Raw genomic sequence first — 20,264 nt, forward strand, 5'->3', positions numbered from 1 at the left:
TTAATTTTATTTTTTGTTCCGAATGATTGCCAAAATAGAAGACTAAGACTTTTTAAAGTAAAGGAAAATAAGGAGGACTTTTAGATTTGTATTGTATGAGTATGAATTGTAGAATTGCAACTGCAGATTTAGAAGACATGGAGGGTTCAGAGCAAATGTGCTCTCCCCACTCTCTCTCGCCGCTATAGATGTAATGTTCTTTCTTAGCCAAATATGTACCTTACCTCTGTGTGTGTAAAGAATGCTGATGAGATAAGAAACATAACCAGTAGTCAGCGTGCACGCTGGCTGCCAACTGAATAGTCAAAAAGCTACACTTTGGGGTTCATATATTTGTAAATCTCACTCTGAAGGAGTCAGTGCCTCACCAGCCACGAACATCACTGCACATCACTGGGAGGATCAAATCTATCATCAAAAATAATGGTGACATTACAAAATATAAAAAAAAAATGAAATTATGGAATACCAATAATAAGGGCTGTGCTGAGTTTCAATGCAGCTAGTTCTTAAATAAAGGCCTTTGGTTATTGTTAACATTCTGTTTTCAAAGGAACTATCTTTATTCTTCTTGGGCTTTGTCTACAAACAAATAAAAATGTATTATATGGACAGGATTTGCAATTACTTAACTTTGTAGTTATATTGACAGGGGAGTAGTCAGTTTTGTGTTATATTGTATAATATGTGTGGAAATCATAGAAATAGGCAATTACAGTTTAAAGGGGATTTTTGTGATTAGCAGGCCAAAATCCATAAGATACATCCAAAAGGGTTCAGGAAACAAAATCTTTGTTGTCCACTGCAGCAGATGGAGGCATAATGATTTTATTTCTAAATTAAAAATAATTTAAACACATGAAATGTCTGAACCTGCTTTTTCTCTTCTATTTTGGACACCAAGTGAATCAATCGTTTTTCTATTGCCAGACACCCTCATGCCATTCACCATTCAAGCCATCTTTACTTCACATACCGCCTTTCTAGAGTGGAATGCCATTCTAAGGCGCTACATTAAAATTCCAGATATATACTGTAACACAATTTTTTGTCCTTATTTTTTATAATCGGAGAAGAATCAGGTTTAGTGGCTCATTCAGGGTCATGAAGGAAGCTGAACTACTGAGGCTAAAAAGTCTACTGTCGTATCCATCGCACGGCCACGTGACATGAATTGGTCCTTTATGAGAGAGCGCATTCAGGTTCATTGGTAGGTTCCTGCTCTGTGTCCTGCACAGCCAGGAGAGGCTCAGGCTCACCATACTTATGGGCTAGAGGATGGGAAGCAAAAACAAAAGAGATGAAATGGGCTTCTAGGACTTTCATTATACCTGTTTCTATTTCAGTGAAGCTGCTTCTGAAGCCACCGCACTTGTTATCTTCTGCCACAACAGAAATGTTATATTTCTGACCACACTGCAGGAACGAGATATCACAGTTATTGTCAGAGGTGTTACATGAAGTGGTGTGTCCTGTGCTGCTCTCAGCAATGGCTCTGTAAGACATGGCTCCTTTGCTGTGGTCCCAGGTGACTGAGGGGATGTTTGTGCTGCAGTCCAAATGAGTCTCAATATTCAAAGGCGTACAGGGAACTGAAAAGAAGAACACAAATACTAGTCATTAAGGCTACTGAATATATGCCTCTTGAGACACTGAACATGCCTGAGGATTGTTATGCGAATTTAAAGTTACCAGAACATGGTTAACAAGAACAGAAAAATCAGGTCAATGCTGTGGGAAAACACTTTGAAATGGCATCCTAAAATCAAAAGGGCAAAGATGCAAGTCAGGAGGAATATAAAGCTGGAGCCAAAAAACAAAACCTAGCAGGAGGTCCTACTTGAAGAAGCAACTAAGTACACTAATGAAGGTCATATAGAGAGCTGTGTGTCCACCAAGGGATAAGAACACACACTGTGACTGTCGCGTTTAAATATCGTCACTTCCTTTGTAATGAGGAATGTTTTTAGTCGACACACATTTACCTGACTGTTACTTACAAGTTCCAGGTATAGGCAGATGTTTGATGCACTGGTGTGGTGTCTGGGATTAGTTTATGTGTAATGCATAATGGCGGCATGGTTTGCTTCCCGGGTCCTCCCTGCGTGGAGTTTGCATGTTCTCCCCGTGTCTGCGTGGGTTTCCTCCCACAGTCCAAAGACATGCAGGTTAGGTGCATTGGCAATTCTAAATTGTCCCTAGAGTGTGCTTGGTGTGTGTGTGTGTGTGTGTGTGTGTGCATGCCCTGTGGTGGTCTGGCGCCTTGCCCGGGGTTTGTTTCCTGCCTTGTGCCCTGGGATTGGCTCCGGCAGACCCCCGTGACCCTGTAGTTAGGATATAGCGGGTTGGTTGGTTGGTGAAGCATAATGATCAGTAAATAACTATAAAGGACACATTTCCTTATTCCTTATGAATAATTAAATATATGTTCTGTGATTTCTCAGATAATGAAGACCTACTGTATGTTTCATGGTAAAGTAGTTATAATTACTTCTCATGGTGTTGGATAGTGGCGTTGGTGTTGGGTATTGGAGATTTATTGCATGTTGATTAGCACATACAATTAAGAATTTCAATGTCCCAATAATAATAATGACCCCATAAACCTGTAACCTGTACATCTATATAGTGCATAGCACAAATGCAACTAACTTGCTCTTATGGTGTTCCCTGCCTACACTTGAGCCCCCCAGACTTATGGCAGTCTTCTGGATTGGCTTTACAGGCTGCCTTCCCTAATCAAGCAGACGTTCTCTGGAGGTGTTAATCGATGCTTAATTGCTTGGATCCTCCATATGCCTCCCTCAGATTGGCATCTTCTAGTGTTTTGTGCCTTCCTCTAGTTACTTCTCCTACAGTGCAGTATGTGGTCAGTTTATAGATGCACACACGATACACGTAAGAAATGTAAGATTAGATAGGAGAAGCACAAGCAGAATTTACTAAAAAGCAGTAAAAAGGGAATTTGGAGTGAAGGAGAATGCAGAGCTGATTTTAGATTGCAATGGTGAAACGCAGACAGGCATCAGCTTGGTAAGTCTCAGTTTTGTTAATGTTGGCAGCGTAACCATCTTATCATGTCTTGGTGGTATAGAGTTTTTACATCTTTACAAAAATGATTTTACAACACCAACAGAAATATCAAAAGATCTCTGAGAGACACAGTGTGTGGCAGCCACCATAATGAAGGACACAACAAAGTGATTGTCTGGTAACCTGCAGCGTCTCTGCCCATATGTATTGTCCTTTTACATGACATGCCACAGACCCTGCCCTTAGTCTTTTTTGCCATCTGCCGTCAGTTCTCACTTCTCCTCTCCTGTCCCTGTGCTCTCCTATTTGCTCTCCTCTTTCTCTCTTCTGATTTCTACTCAGCTCAAGACCAGGGGCTGCCCACCAACCATCCTGTTTACTCTCTTCACTGACATCATGTGGACAACTCACTCTAGTGAAGAGAAGGCAGTTTAACTGTGTAGTACACTGGTGGTTGCCTAACTGGGCAGATATTTTACATCTGAAATTTAAAATAGCAGATCAAAAAAAAACAATTGAGGAAAGATGGGTTATGGTCCATGGAACCTAGGAAACGCTTATTATGACTGCTTTGCATTAGAACTGAAATTTGATTAATTTGAATAACAATTTAATATTGTTATAATACATCCATCCATCCATTATCCAATCCGCTATATCCTAACACAGGGTCACGGGGTCTGCTGGAGCCAATCCTAGCCAACACAGGGCGCAAGGCAGGAACAAACCCCAGGCAGTGCGCCAGCCCAGCACAGTGTTATAATACATTTATATGCATTTTTGGAATAATGAAGATTTTCATTTCTGTTTTTGAAATAATTAGTGTAGAAATTAAACTACATGGAATTATTATTATTTAGCATCTCTCCTACAATGCCATTTTGTTTTTTGTGTGATCGTCTTCATTTTGCAGTGCCGTCGTTAGGACATTAGAAGATTACAACACTCTAGACGAGAACAGGCTATTCAGCCCAACAAAGGTCGCCAGTCCGATCCACTTAATTCTTCTAAAATAACCAAGTCTAGTTTTTAAAGGCCCTAAAGTCTACCAAACAGCTTGGTAACGTATTCCATGTGTCTATGGTTCTCTGTGTGCAGAAAAACTTCCAAATGTTCGTGCTAAATTTACCCTTAACGAGTTTCTAACCGTGTCCCCGTGTTCTTGATGAACTCATTTTAAAATCACAGTCTCGATCCACTGGACTAATTCACATTGGAATTTTAAACACTTCAATCATGTCTCTTCTTAATCTTCTTTTGCTTAAACTGTAAAGGCTCGGCTCTTTTAATCTTTCCTCATAATTCAACCCCTGTAGTCTTGGAATCAGCCTGGTCGCTCTTCTCTGGACCTTTTCTAGTGCTGCTATGTCCTTTTTTGTAGCCTGGAGACCAACACTACACACAGTACTCCAGATGAGGCCTCACCAGTGTGTTATAAACTCTCTTTTGATTTGTACTCCACACATCGTGCTAAATAACCTAACAGCCTGACCACGGGTTGCTAAGGGGCAGTACCCAGAAGTTGCACAGGATGACTTCATTTTTTAAAGCGGCATTTTGTTATTAATAATTGTGGTTAACATACAAAGAAATTTTCAGCGTTTAGGTGTTGCATTATTGGTTCAGAGCAAAGACTTCAGCGTACTCTCGATCCTCAGTTCTTGGGTCCATTTTGGCTTAAGTTTCTCAGCATCTTTTTCTTGCCAGTTTTATCCTTCAATTCCCTTTTCACTTTGATTTTTCATATCTTTCACTTTCTGGTGCATTTGCTTAACTTTTCCTTATTATTCCATATTATTATTTGTTTTATTCTTCATTATAATGAAGAAAATAACTTCTGTATATGTTAGCCCCATTTGTGAGTAAATCATGCTTGAAAAGAAGATGAAGTGCATACCTGTTTTGATGAAAGTGGAGTAGCTGTCAGAACTATTGCATTGTCTGCCTATTGCTGAGACAGTAACAGAGTAATCTTCAGCACAAAGCAAATCACCGATGGAAAAAGATGCATTCTCAGAAGAAAATGTCCTTGTGTCATTGTTTGGCCCAGACAGTCGTAGAGAGTAGAAGATAGCCCCTGGTGACTGTACCCATGACACATTCCACACGTTAGTGCTGCACTCCAAGTTACCTTGTACATTCAGTGGGACACAAGGTACTATGGGGAAAAAATATTTGTTACTTGGAATAATATTCACAGTGAGAAAGTGATCAGAATGGTGAATAATTCATATAACTTTAGGAGATCAGACCATTTTTAACAAGAACAGACCATTCAGTTGATCAAAGCTCACCAGTCCTACCCAACTACCTTCTCCAAAATAACATCAAGTCAAGATAGGAGATCTCTATAGTCTACCATGCTACTTGTAACTTATTCAATATGCCTATGGTTCTCTGTGTGAAGAAAAACTTCCCAGAGAAAAAGTCTTCTTCAATGTTAAAATATTCTATGGTACTAATTTGAAAATAATACAAATGATAAATTTAATTCATATAGCATCTTTTCCATGTTCAAAGTTCTTCACACATATTCATAAAGGGATGGAAATAAAGGAAAATTTCAGTAATACTGTAGAGAAAGCAGTTTTAAAGTATTAAACCAAATAAAAGATAAATACATGAGATGCTAAATTGTAGGTCAGAACAAAAAGGCAATAAAATGCAATAAATGATAAAACAGTAGAAGGTAATAAATAGCACAGGCTGTGATGTCATCTTCAGAGGGGCTGAAGTGAAACAAGGGGTAAGAACATCACTGAAGGTTTGATTTTGTCATGAGGAGATGTGTTTTCAGCTGCCCTTTAAAACAATGAATTGAGTCAGGAGATCCAATTAATTTAGGGAGTTCATTCCAAAGTCTGGGTACAAAAGAGCTTAATTCTTGGTCACTCCTCAGGCCCAGTTTGTAACACTACCAGGTTGACAGTATCACTTGACCAGAGTGGACAAGGTGAAGTGTAGAGCTGCAGGAGGTTACTGATGTAGTCCAGTGCAAAACCAGTTAAAGCTTTACAGTTTAACATCAGGATTTTGTATTCAGTCCCATAAGACACAGAGAAGGAGTGGAGACTGAACAGAATGGACATTATGTGCTCACAGCATTGAGTCTGAGTGAGAATTCAGCCAACCGGAGCTGAAATAATCACGTCCAGTGAGCATTTCACACCTTAATCAAAACCTTTACATTCTAAAGTTAAGATTTTTATTTCTTATGTGCAAAATATCTCAATAATGACCAACAAAATACATTACACCTGAGCCAGATTTCAAGTGTTATAATAAAGGGTCTGAATACTTGTGTCAATGTAATATTTCAGTTTCTATTTTTAATACAGTTGCAAATATTTTTAAAATTCTGGTTTCAATTTTTGATTCTGGGGTGAAGTGAAAAATCAAGCAAAATGAAACCTTTATTGGCTAACTAAAAAGATTACAACTATGCAAGCTTTCGAGGCAATTCAGGCCCCAGTGTTGCATGATGTGGAGAAAAAAATTAACTAAATGATTTTAGCACAAGACTGCAAATGATCAAAATGTGAATAAAGTGAAGGGGTCTGAATGCTTCCTGAATCCATTATAGAATCCATTGTGGCATTGGGACGCCCAGGAGGACCGGAGGAGGGCTTGTACCTCCTCCAGACCGCGAGGGGGCGTCCGCCCTGGTTATGTTAGGGGCCACGGGTAAAGGGCTTGGAAGCCCAGCCCTGTAGGGACCCGTGGCCACCGCCAGGCGGCATCCCGGTGCCTGAATATCCCTGGAGCCCAGCACTTCCGCCACACCAGGAAGTGCTGGGGAGAAGACGACCGGGGACGCCCGGACGGCTTCTGGGTGCGCAGCCGGCACTTCTGCTACACTGGGGCGTGTCTACGGATGAGTGCTGGGAAGCAGCTGGAGCCCATCCGGGTTCCTATTTAAGGGGCCGCCTCCCTTCAGTCGAGAACGGAAGTCGGGTGGAAGAGGACGGAGCTAGAGAGAGGACTGGAAAGTGGCCAGGAAAAAGGCACAAAGAACTGTGAGGCCTGGACTTTGGGGTAACGGTGCAAGAGGCACAGGGACGTGCACTGAACTTTGTAAATATAATTATTCCTGTAAATAAACGTGTGTTGGGTGAACAATGATGTCCGTCTGTGTGTGTCCGGGTTCAAGTCCACACCATGTTACAAAATCTTGCATTTGTTTTTAGAATTAAAGTATGCTGTAATGGTAAGCATGCGATGAGGTAACAACCACTGAAACTGCATTTAGCCACAACAATATATACGAGTAAATAGATGTGAAAGGCCTTATAGATAGATAGATAGATAGATAGATAGATAGATAGATAGATAGATAGATAGATAGATAGATAGATAGATAATTTATTTGTCCTAAAGGGGACAGACTTGACAAGTGTCATGATTTGATTTTGTTGTTTGCTCTTTTGGCTCATTTGGAGTGTAAATGGTACTTTCTTGTACTTGAACTGGACATTTTTAAGGTCAAGTATTCCAATTCTGTCATTAATTTTCCTAATGGTTTAGGTGTTATTTATTTTTTTATTTGTTGTTATTGCAATGTCTTGGACACCATTTAGGTCCTTCAAACTGTGCCATTTTGAGTACCCATTTTTAGGTCTACATTCCATGTCCCTAAGTGCAAGGCCACAGTTGTTGTGGCCTGTTTGTATTCTGGATAGCAAGATAAAAGGTTGGCTGGGGGATTCTCTTCATTATCTGATCTGCAGATACTACAGATACAAAACTTTGAAAACCCCTTGATAATATTCTTGCGGTTGCTTGTTCCTTGAAGCTTAGGCATTGATTGGTATTTTTGATATCCCAGCTTTGCTGCCTTTACGTACATCTCCTGGTTTTATGCTCTGTCAGGACACAAAACCTTAAATATTACAACAAACAGCAACCCCCAAACACACATAAGAACTTCTGTTTTGGAAAGTGATGAAAAAGCTGTTGTTATCTAATGAGGTTTATAAGGTGAAGTAAGATGGATCTGATTGAGCTACACTTTATGTTATTTAACTATTAAATACAAGACATCTCAATCATTTATTAATTTTATTAATTTCACTCTCTGCATTCAACATTATTTTAGAAAAGCAGTGTAATCAAGCAGACATAGGTCACTAGGACTGTAGGGAAGAAATGCTCTGTTTCTTCCACCTCCATACAGTATTCATTTTGCTCCTTTCAGGCAGTGTGTTAAAGGGCAGAAGTTAACATCTGATGTAGTCTGGTCTTAAAAGTAATGGGTGACTAGAACTACTCAGTGCCCTGTTCCTTAGATTTGTTAAGGTCTGTTGTGGGTAAGTTTGTTCCCAGTGTTCTTCACATGGGTTTCCTCCAGAGAAGAAGGTTTCTCTGTGTAATTCCAAAGACCTCCTGCTATTTTGAGTGGCAACTCCAAATCATTCTGAAATGTTTGAATGTACCCTGTGATCAGTTGGTGTCCGATCCAGGTTGAATTGTCCAAGACTACCCTAATGTACAAAGAGTAGGTAAATGAAGGGGATACCTAGAAAATTCAGCCAGTATTATCTATTCTCTTTTCAACTGGGCTTGCAGAATGACCAGTAATGGATACAGGGTGGAATCTCTGTCTACAAAGGGATCCAAAACACATCAGGGCCATTTAATATTTCCAGTCAACCTGGAAGAATCGTTTCAGTACATTCTGAGACAGTGTACCCAGATATAAACTGTTGGCAAGCAGGGTGGTGTACTGATGAGGGTGCAGGATTTTTCCATCCCTGCTGGAGCCCCTGGATGGCACGAGGGGGTGTTTCAGGGAGATGCGTCACTTAAAATGGGACTTCTGTATGACACGGAAGTACTTACATCAGGCAGTGGCCATGGCACCGGAAGTATTTGTGGGTCCTCAATAAAAGGGACTGCACTCCCTTATCCAGGTAAGTCAGAGCTGGGAGGAAGAAAGGCAACATTCAGCTGGAAGAGGGCAGTGCGGTGGTAAGTGTTGGAAGGAGAGAGATGTTTGTGTATCAAAGAGAGAAACCTGTGCTTTTGTACAACTTTGTGGTACTCTGGAAGAAATATGGATGAATAAACCATCCTTTATTTGCACCCGGGACTTCTTGCGCGTTCTTGTTGGGGGTTTAGGCTGCTGACACCCTGGTTTCCATCACAAAACATAAAGGGAGAAAATGGCATCACATATCTTAAAATAGTTTTTCATTCCTAAGCTTTTGACTCCAATCAGGAATCATCATCGGAGGAAAATAATTAGACTATTATAATTAGTATAATATATATACTAATAAAAGGCAAAGCCCTCACTCACTACTGACTGACTACTGACTGACTGACTGACTGACTGACTCATCACTAATTCTCCAACTTCCCGTGTAGGTAGAAGGCTGAAATTTGGCAGGCTCATTCCTTACAGCTTACTTACAAAAGTTGGGCAGGTTTCATTTCGAAATTCTACGCGTAATGGTCATAACTGGAATCTATTTTTCTCCATATACTGTAATGGAGTTGAGCTCGATGGCCGTGGGGGGCGGGGTTTCCTATGACATCATCACGCCTCCCACGTAATCACGTGAACTGACTGTCAATGCAGTACGTAGAAAACAAGGAAGAGCTCCAAAAAGCGCTGAAGAAACCATGCATTATACAATTGAGAAGGCAGCGAAACAATAAGAAGCGAGTGACACATACAAGCATATTCATGAGTGCAGCTACTTCGGAAACAAAGCACGGTGTAAACCTAAAGTTTAAATTAAGTTCATAGACAGGCTGCCACTGGCATTTGTCATGCCCACAGCTAATGCGGGATACAAGTTTAATGAGAGGACGCAGGGTATAAACGAGAGTTTTGATCACTTTGTAACTAAGTTAAAATTGCTGGTGAAGGGCTGTGCTTATGCAAATTCGAGAGACTGTGTTTGTGGGGATTGACAGTTAAGGCGGTGGGGAGTCACGTCATCATCTCCTCCCATTCACCTCATTTCGCTGTGAGTTGAGCTCCGCGCTAACGCGTCTTGGAAGCAACTTCGTTCACTGCCACCAAATACTCACAGAAAAATCCACAAGTTAATACACACGCTGTCTCTAGAGTTTCTCCACACTCAATGTATTCCTTGCGTCCCCTTTATACCCTCTGATCTCCCATTTCAATTCAGATGCCTCCAATTTCCAGTAAGGCTCTGCTGCGCGATGACAAGTAATAAGTCTCAGGCACAGACCCTACAAAACGATGCCATTGATTTCAGGCAAGATTGCTTTTCTCCTGGACAACTATACGTTGCATTCTCAAGAGTGAGCTCGCAGCTTCGTCATATTACAACCGAGTGCAGCCAGAAACTTTTAAGTGCCGGGTCTTAGCTAACATTAAATTAAGCCGTGGATATCGCAACATCACACAAGAGAGCAGCTCACGTGAACTTACTGAACGCAATACGAGTGATCACTTCCATGCATCAAACCTGTTCAAAAAACGCATTACACAATTGACAAGGTGATGGCTTTATATGTCGTTCGTTTATAAAAGAGCGGAGAAGCTGTGTAAAGGCTGTTTCACAAAAACAGCGGAGCTTATATGAGCAGGCAGTCAGCTAAAGAAGGGAATCAATAAATATCTATATAATCGTAATAAACGAGCAAAAATAACATACAAGCCGCTGGATTAAATAAAGGAAATGGGTACCTGAACAGTAAAGTAAGTCTCGAATAGCTACACAATAACTATAAGAATCGTAATAAACGAACAATAAAACAGTACAGAACTGCAAGCAAGGAGAAACGATGGCCTTATATGGCGTTCGTTTATAAAGCAGCGGAGAAGCTGTGTGAAGGCAGCTACACAAAAAAACAGCAGAGCGCCACACTCTGAATGTATTCCTGGCATCACCGTTATACCCTCTGATCTCCCATTTCAATTGAAATGCCTCAAATTTCCAGTAAGGCTCTGCTTCGCGATGACAATTAATAAGTCTCAGGGACACACCCTACAAAAGGTTGGCATTGATTTGAGGCAACATTGCTTTCCTCCTGGACAAAACTATACGTTGCATTCTCAAAAGTAATATATATATATATATATATATATATATATATATATATATATATACACACCCCGATCTACATACTGTCAAATAAACGAACCACACACCCTGGCGCTGATGTCCGAGGTTCGATTCCCGAGAGGGGTGCAGTGAGCATGTACTGCCTGATGAGCCCAGAATTAGGGCGAAACATGTGCTGCGTACTGTTTGCATTATTTGACAGTAAAACTATTTCAATATATTCAATATATATATATCAGCTTCCCGATTCATTTTACCCTCGCACCCCCTTGGTTTGAGAAGAAGTATGAAAAAATATGAGGTTAACGCAGAAAAACAGATCACCAATTGAAGCTTAATGAATAATGGATACTTTATTCGCCATCAATAATTGGTTTTGGTAAAGCCATACTCAGTGTAATCCTCCTTCTATGTTATAATTTTTCTAGCCATGATTAAATGAACGGTAAAAAGTAAGAGCGACAGCTTCCTTATTCAGGCAGGCAGGCAACGGCTCAATAGCTCGAATTTGGATATAAGTAGGTTCTATTTAGTCACCAGAAATATCTTTGGTAGGAATGGAAGTTGAATTTAGTCTTTAAATTTCTATGGTGAATAAAATTTAAATGATGACTAAATTTAACTTACATTCCTACTAAACATATTTCTGTCGACCAAATAAAAATTACTTATATTTAAAATTTAAATAGAACTTGAACAGATATGATAGTTCATAATACCCACGCAGCACTAAGTGCGTAAGAGCAGGAGTCATCCGTTTTAACAAGCAGCGTATTGCACTGATACAAAATAGCCTGCCCATTTAATTATTTAGGAATGGATAGATAAATTAAGATTTTGTACAAATAATGTTTTTAATTTTTCTTCCTCGATGGATTCTGGCACCCCAGCAACAGCTGCTCGCACCCAAAGGAGATATATATATATATATATATATATATATAGATATAGATATATATATAGATATAGATATATATATAGATATATATAGATATACATATAGATATAGATATAGATATACATATATAGATAGATAGATATAGATATATAGATTATATAGATAGATATATAGAGATAAAGATAGATAGATATAGATAGATATATAGATATATATTTTGTTAGGGATGCCAGGGGCAACGACTCGGCTGGGACGCCGTGAGGGACCGGAAGAGGGTCAAAGCCCACCCTGGATCATGTGGGGGCCGCCTTCCTGGTTGCTTTGGGGGCCACGGGTTGAGGGCATGGAAGCCCTACCCTGTAGGGGCCTGTGGTCACCGCCAGGAGGCGCCCCAATGCCTTGGGGACCTGTTGCCCCAGCACTTCCACCACACCAGGAAGTGCTTTGGGGAAGATTTAGGATGACACCCGGAGAGCTGCCGGGAGGACAGCCGGCACTTCCGCCACGCTGGGGCGTGGCCAAGAGAGGAATGCCGGGAACACCTGGTGCTCATCCGGGAACTGTATAAAAGGGGCCGTCTCCATTCATTCAGTGCTGGAGTCGGGAGGAGGCAGAACAAAGCACAGAGGAGGTGTGGAGGCAGCCGAAGAGAGGCATTTGTGGCCAGGACTGTGTATTTGGGGGTATTGTGCACTGAACTAGGTCTTAGTGACCATTGGCTGGGGCTGTGTGTCCAGTATATTGATTGTAAATATTGTAAATAAACATGTGGTGGTTGAAAAACAACATGTCCGCCTGTCTGTGTCCGGGCCAAGTCCACAATATACATATATATAGATAGATCGATAGATATATAGAGATAGATAGATAGATAGATAGATAGATAGATATGTGTATGTATATGTGTGTGTATATATGTAGATATGTATGTATTTTGCTAGTATATATATATATATATATATATATATATATATATATATATACAAAGTATATATATACAGTAAGTGCTATAGAGGAAGGACAGGCATTCCAGCTGAAGGACGGCGTGAGAACTCAACCGGAACGCCTTCTTCTTCCTTGACTAGGTGATCAAGGATGCTAGGAGCAGTTCATTTCTCCACACAGCAGGTTGCAGTGTTCCTCTGGGCTCCAATTAGGGCACCTGGAAGGAGGCATGGCAGTTGAAGCCCGGAAGTGCAGCCCTGACAGGGTCCTTGGGGTGCTGCCAGAGAGGGACACTCCTGGTTATCACATGACCCATGAGTGCTCTGGATGATTAATACCATGACACTGGAAGCAGTCCAGGGTCTGATTTAAAAGATGCCTGCAGCCTCACCTTGGAGAGTCAGAGTTGAGAGCCAGCAGGCAACAATCATCCGGAGGGTGGAAAGAAGAACAAGAAAATAATTATTAGTGTGTTTATTGGCTGAGTTCATTGCTGGATGTTGTTAACGACAAGTAAAAGTCCTTTATTTGAACCCAGAGTTATGATGGGTGAAATTGTGTCTGATGTTTGGGGCTCGGTGGCACCGCCTTGTGGTTACAATATATATATATAAATAAATTTATTTTAATTTGAAGTTTATTCTTGGTATTTGTATTTAAATTTGAAGTAGTTTTATTCTTAGTTTATGTGCATCACTTTGGTCAACATTTGTTATGTTTAACTGTGCATTATAAAAATATATATTTGATTGATTGGATGATTAAATAACACTAAGTAATCATCAACTCACCGGTCTGAAAAGTCGTGACATTGCTGATGGCACTGTTGCTGTTGGCACTTAGTGCTTTCACGGTGATGCTGTGCTGGAGTCCACACTGTAAGTGTGCCATTGAGCAGCTCGTGTCAGTCGTGTTCCACGTGTATATTTTCCCATTGACATCCTGTGCCATTGCGGTGTAGCCCAGGGCCCCTTTACTTCTATCCCAAGAAGCCAACGCGATGTTGGTGTCACAATCCAAGATGATTCCCATGTTTTGTGGAATACATGGAGCTGGAAGGAAACAAATCATTTATTAACAATGAGTGTGTCTTTCGAAAAATGTATTTCTGTGAACCACTTTCAGGTAAAAAAAAAAGCAGTATTTGCTAAGCATGCAAGCCCTGGGTTTTTTTTAAAGAATTAAATCCACTAGTATAAAATTCAAACTTATTTTTGGGTTCACAAGCAGTATGAACAATTTATATTTGGGAGTGTCGGGCTAGACTTCAAATGTTTGGAGCTTGTTTGTGAATCTCACAGATTTTGATGTTATGGCCAACATAAACCCGTTCTTGATGTCTCTTAAAATGCTCCGATCCAGACAGCTAATAATTGTTCGTGTTTTTCAGTGTGTTGCTCACCCCTTACATTTACTTGATAGGGCAAGTCAAGCATACAAAAGAAACAAACTAAACATGACAACTCCACAAATGGAGCCCAATTGTAATAAGCAGGGCAGCTAGCCCACTTGCCCTCCAAAGTAACAACGACAATGTTTTCATACACAGAATGTAGCTGAATATACAGTACTTTACACGGTGTCTAAAGGAAAAGGTACAAAAAAGAAAAACAAATGAAATTAGTTAAGAATAATGATGAATACATAACAAAAAAATCAATCATTACAGGCTTACATACTGTAAAAATAGATATATAATTAGTAGAGAGGGACTATGCTTTATGTACAGAAGCAGCCTCTTCTCCATTCACCTTAACTTACTTTCACCACTAGTGCACCTTGAGAGTGTGCAGTTGTCCAAACTCTGCTTGGCACAACCAACTATGTTCCTGTAGAGGATTAGGTGATTTGTTCTAGTCCAAGATCAAGTTTATTTTCATGTGTACACAGTACAGTGAAATCCTTCCTTGTATATCCGCCACAGACTTGTGTGTAGAAGTTACCTTCATACTTTACATGCTACCTTGTTGGCTTGTGGTGGTACAATCTGTCATGGGAGCAAATGACTGCCTTACAAACATTAAAGGAGAACTCAACTAAAAGCACCACAAATCAAACATGTATGTAGACAGATGCTCCAGAACTTAGCAGAATATTCTTGAGAAATCCTTGAAACTCTCTCTTTTCATGGCATTGTAATGACAATCAATTAAAACCACTCGATTGAAGAGCTTCCCCAATGAAGATTTGCAAAGAGGTTCCTGTACTCAGTGATGTGCTAAGAAAAGGTGCCGGTAGGGAGAAACGTCTATCATCACGATACCCTGACAGTCTGTGGAAGAGCAGGTGAGGCTTGGTGTGGCGCAATTGCCGTTGAAGCCAGGATAAATCAACATTCAGTCAAAGATGGCTGGTTTGATGGAGAGGGGGGAGTAAGGAGGGTCCAGAGTAAAAAACAAAACGGTTGTGGTATTCAATGTTGAAACTATAGCAAACTGTGGAGGCACAGCTATGTAATGGTCTCTATCAGGGGAACCAGTACAACACCACAATGCAATGATTTCTTCATGAAAGCTGTATATAATGGCGTCATGACTGAGCTCTTGTTTCTGATTTTTTATATATTCTCCTTGACCTCTAAAATTATTTAGAGCTTATTTTAGAGGTCCTTGATATGTTTTTTAATGATACCAAACATAAGTAGCGTTCTCTGGTGATGCCACATTGCTTTCTTTTGGTGGCCACCACTTTGAGGAGTATTTGTGGACAGCTGCTATGCAAAATCCACCAGGAGTGTGCATCATGAAACATGCATTTTTGGGTCAAGAGTATGAAGGTTGTATTGTGCACATTTATTCCTTTGTTGTTTCGAAATATTTCTGGTTATCAGATTCCAACTGTTCTTTTTGACTATGATTTATGATTAACATTTTGGCTCTGATTACGTGTGTGTTTATTGATTTTCGAATTCCTACTCTTTATAATTGGCTAGGTTTGTGTTATATGTATTAAGCCATGGTTTTGTTTTTTATCTTCCCGGTTAGAGCTTTAGAAGATGAAGATGATGAAGAAGCAGACATTACATTTATATAGTGTTTTTTTCACTCCTCAAAGTGCTTTACATAGAGATGGGAGAGCCACTTCAGCCACGACCAATGTGCAGCATCCACCTGCCATTTTGCACCAGTATGCTCACCGCACATTAGTTATTACGTGATGAAGGTAGGAGAGAGAAGGTTAGCCAATTACAGGCAGGGAATGATTAGAGGACAAGAATGACCAGACCATGGTCGACAGTTTATCCTGGACATGAGTTAACACCCTACTCATTACGAAAGGATGCCATGGATCTTTTTATGACCACAGAGAGTCAGCTTGAGTGTCTCATCTGAAGGATGGTCCCATTTTTACAGCACAGTTTGTAGCGTTTTGTTTTCGTCATTCCCGTTTACTATCAGGTATGCGTGTATAAGTAAATGTTGTTCCCGTAAGTCAAAATGGAGGAAGGACGATGAAGGGAGACCTCAACCCCGAGATGGGAATTTCCTGTTTAATCAACCAATGAAATCTGTGACATTCAGTTTTTAAACGAGAGGAGTGGAAAAGAAGAGAGAGGCGAGGAGAGAGAAAGGAGATGATTTACGCATTCATGTTCCAACTCATCATTCCCGTTCATTGTACAATTCCACTGTTTGTTTTTTCAGTATCCACATCATCACCACGACAACCAGTGCAGAGAAACCGCGGGGTTTGGATTCATACCAGCCATTGCCAAGGACTTTAACGGTGAAGTCATTTTGTATTTTGGGAAGAAGTAAAATATCACTTCAGCCAATTTTTAATTACCGCCGGACTTTATTAGCTTTGGACTCATTTACCACATACATTTTTACTGCCATTTATTGTTAATCCATGTTTGTGTTTGTGTTCCATGATTATTCATTTATTGTTTAGGGCCAAGGGAGGGTTTTTGCCAATATTATTATTATTTATTTGTGTGTTCATATAAATAATATATATATATATATATATATATATATTGTGGTCCCGCCGACTCCCAGGAGGACCGGAGGAGGCTTGTGCCTCCTCCAGACCGCGAGGGGGCGTACGTCCTGGTTATGTTGGGGGCCTCGGGTAAAGGGCTTGGAAGCCCAGCCCTGTAGGGACCGTGGCCACCGCCAGGTGGCGCCCAATGCCTGAATATCCGGGAGCCCAGCACTTCCGCCACACCAGGATAGCTTCCGGGTGCGCAGCCGGCACTTCCGCCACACTGGGCGTGGCTTCGGAGGAATGCCGGGAGCAGCTGGAGCCCATCCGGGTTCCTATTTAAGGGGCCGCCTCCCTCCAGTCATCGGTGGATGTCGGGTGGAAGCGGACAGAGCTGGAGAGAGGACTGGAGGCGGCCAGGAGAAAGGCATTGGACTTGTGTGGCCTGGACAGTTGGGGGAACGGTGCAAGAGGCACTGGGACGTGCACTGAGTTGTAAATATAAACTCTGTAAATAGACGTGTGTTGGGTGAGAATTACGATGTCCGTCTGTCTGTGTCCGGGTTCAAGTTCACAATATATATATATATATATAATCATTCACTGGAGTCTTTGGGATAGTGGTGAATTGTGTGCACATATACAGTATTAACTATTTGTCTGTCCTTGTGTGTGTATATATTTATCCACTGTCAATATATCTGCACTTGATTTTATATTACTGACTTGTAGCGCCTGTTATTTTGTCGTTTGGGCGAAAAAGGACTATTTGTAAGGAGTACGGCTTGTTATTATCTTGAGAAGCCTCAGGTCAGCCAAGGCAATAGTCTTGGTAGTGTAGTTGCCTGTCTGGGTAAAGGGGTCGGCCATTACAAGCTCACCATCACTGCACTGGGGCGCAATGGGATCCACACACAGACCACAGGGTAATCGCCCCCTGTTGGTCTCACCAACACCTCCTCCTAAATGGTATGAAAATACTTAGCTTTAAAAGGTGGATTAACTGTTCTGAACTGCAGGTGGTATGGTTGCTAGCCATAAGTTGAGTTGAATGAGTTAGAGTTCATTTCCTGTTTCCTTTTGTAATAAAATTCTGTTGCAGTCAACAAAAATGGTATTAATACCTCCTGCCTGTCTACCATCAGCTGTCATTAGGTATCCTCTATTCATTACCTCTTGTCGTACTACCTTATTAAAAATGAAATAAAATTGCCACAAGTATCATGAGACCTCATTCTGATCTCACTCCAATCCCACTTTATAAATGAAAAATAAGCAATAAAAAACAAGTACCTGTTTCTTGTTCTGGGACCATCACCTGAATGCTGTCACAGTTGCCGTCAGTGGCTATTATGCTGAAATTGTATTTTTCACCACACCTCAAATCTTTAAATTGGCAACTTGAGTTTGTGGATTGACAAGATGTCACATGCCCATAATTTCCTATGGCGGTGGCAGTGTAGGTATTTGCATGTCGGCCGGGCTGCCACTCCAGAGTCACAATGTTCGTTGTATAATCAATCTGGCTTGTTACTTCCTTGGGAGGACATGGGGCTTGAAATACAAACAAAAGCATTATACTCCAGAAGGAGTGTCAGTAAAGTAGAAACATTCAACATGGTGGATTTGTCCAATGTAAGACAACATAAGCAGAGAGCCTCTTGACCAAATTACCCCTTGGCAGGCTTATATTTTTAGAATCAATATTAAGACCGTGCCTCTTGTTTACAAAGATCTAAACATGAACCCCTCAGAGCACAAGTTTGCACTTCTTACCACATGGTGAGGTACAGAAGATATTCAGATACGGCTGTAGGAAAAATATTAGGCATTCAGTTTGAAATAACAAGTAAAGCTGCAGTATATCGTGATTGCTCATGGCAATCGTTCTTAAGTGAACCCCCTTAAAGGTCTTTGACACAGTTTTCTATTCATGGACAATATATAGGAATGTATAGGAATGAGGCCCAGCTCCAACTTGATTATGGAGCATCATCTCTCTGTAACCAATGTTAGTAGAGTATGGATTCTCTGCATTCTACACAACGTTTCTAGATTACTGGCCTGGATCTACAGGTGATTGAATTTTCATTTATTTCATCATTTGTTGCTTTCTTTTTTTTTCTGGCTGGCAATCTTATGGAGGATCCATGGTTTTGCTACAAAAGAGATGTGATCCTGTGAGTTGCTCCATAGCCATTTCCCTCTTTTCTAAAAGCAGGTGTGAAAGCATGGTAGAGTGTTATCTTATGATTGTAAAAAGCAGCAATCACTTTAGAAGCAGCTACACTGCTTAATCCTTTCTTTTTCTCTTTTTCTACTTCTGACCAAGTTGTTTTTGATGGTTTATTATTTTTAGTTTGGTTTGTGAGAGACTAGCTATTTTAGGCACGTGTGTATTTCTGCTCACACATGTGAGGAAACAAACCCCTTACATGCTCAGCCTTAAAGTTTCCACATTAGCTTCCTCCTCAATCTAATGTTTATGGTCTGTTAGTGTTATGTATTTATGTTATTTATTGAAAGTTATGTGTATTTTATGTTTTACTAGCTGTTCTACTCATCTAAGAAACTTGAAATCTAAGTTAATGTTTGCAGTTCTAAGTTAATGTTTGCAGTATTGTGTAATGCATGTTGTCATTCCAAAAGATGGCACATTGTGAACATTTGTGAGAGCAAAATGCATTACTATAAATGTTTGTGATGCTCCATCTGCTGGACTGACAAATGCAATACATATGTCTCTGTTATATGCCATTTGGTATGGTATTTGTCTGTAGTAGTAGGGTGTTGTACCGTTTTAGACATTATGGATGCAATGAGAAGTCAAGCAAAATGGCATCTTTTATTGGCTAACTGAACGGATTACCATATGCAAGCTTTTGCATGTCCCCAAAACACACTTCTGGTAAATGCATTAGGTCAATTAAAACTAAAACTCATAGACACTTAAATGGTTTCTTTTCCAGAGTCGTGGCTCTCACAAGCCAGTAATTTAGCCTATCTTCCTCACTTATGTGTGTGTTCTTTCATATGTGAAATAAAGTGTGTATGTGTGTATACAGTATGTATATAAGTATGTGTGTATATACAGTATATATACACTTTATACACACATGCGCTTTCATTTGCACATCTTCTTTATAACTGAACTTCTCTGCAACTGTTGATATTGTGTGTTGTTTAACTCATGTCAGTCAGTCAGTCAGTCAGTCATTATTTACTGCATATGTGATCTTGTGGTAAGCTGCTCCAAGGTAAATTCCCATATAAATAACTGGTGACCCATACAAATACTGGTAATGGTGAATAAAAATGATTGACAATGTGATGTATTGACCTTTATGTTTTTTATTGTCTAAAGCAAGGGTGGGCAAAGTCATTCCTGGAGGGCTGCAGTGGCGGCAGGTTTTTGT

General features: G+C 40.4%; 1 protein-coding gene across 1 annotated transcript in view; it reads right to left on the minus strand.

The window, feature by feature from the left end:
• Window positions 1–20,264, minus strand: part of LOC120514791 — a 217,889-nt gene that overhangs the window by 146,532 nt on the left and 51,093 nt on the right. The window contains exons 13-16 of the mRNA XM_039735347.1: window positions 18,142–18,402; window positions 13,713–13,973; window positions 4,931–5,191; window positions 1,332–1,592 (exon numbers count right to left, since the gene is read on the minus strand). Of these exons, the coding sequence (XP_039591281.1) occupies window positions 1,332–1,592; window positions 4,931–5,191; window positions 13,713–13,973; window positions 18,142–18,402 (1,044 nt within the window). The remainder of the gene's footprint in view (window positions 1–1,331; window positions 1,593–4,930; window positions 5,192–13,712; window positions 13,974–18,141; window positions 18,403–20,264) is intronic.

The sequence above is a fragment of the Polypterus senegalus genome, chromosome 14, assembly GCF_016835505.1.
Source record: "Polypterus senegalus isolate Bchr_013 chromosome 14, ASM1683550v1, whole genome shotgun sequence".
NCBI classification, from domain to species: domain Eukaryota; kingdom Metazoa; phylum Chordata; class Cladistia; order Polypteriformes; family Polypteridae; genus Polypterus; species Polypterus senegalus.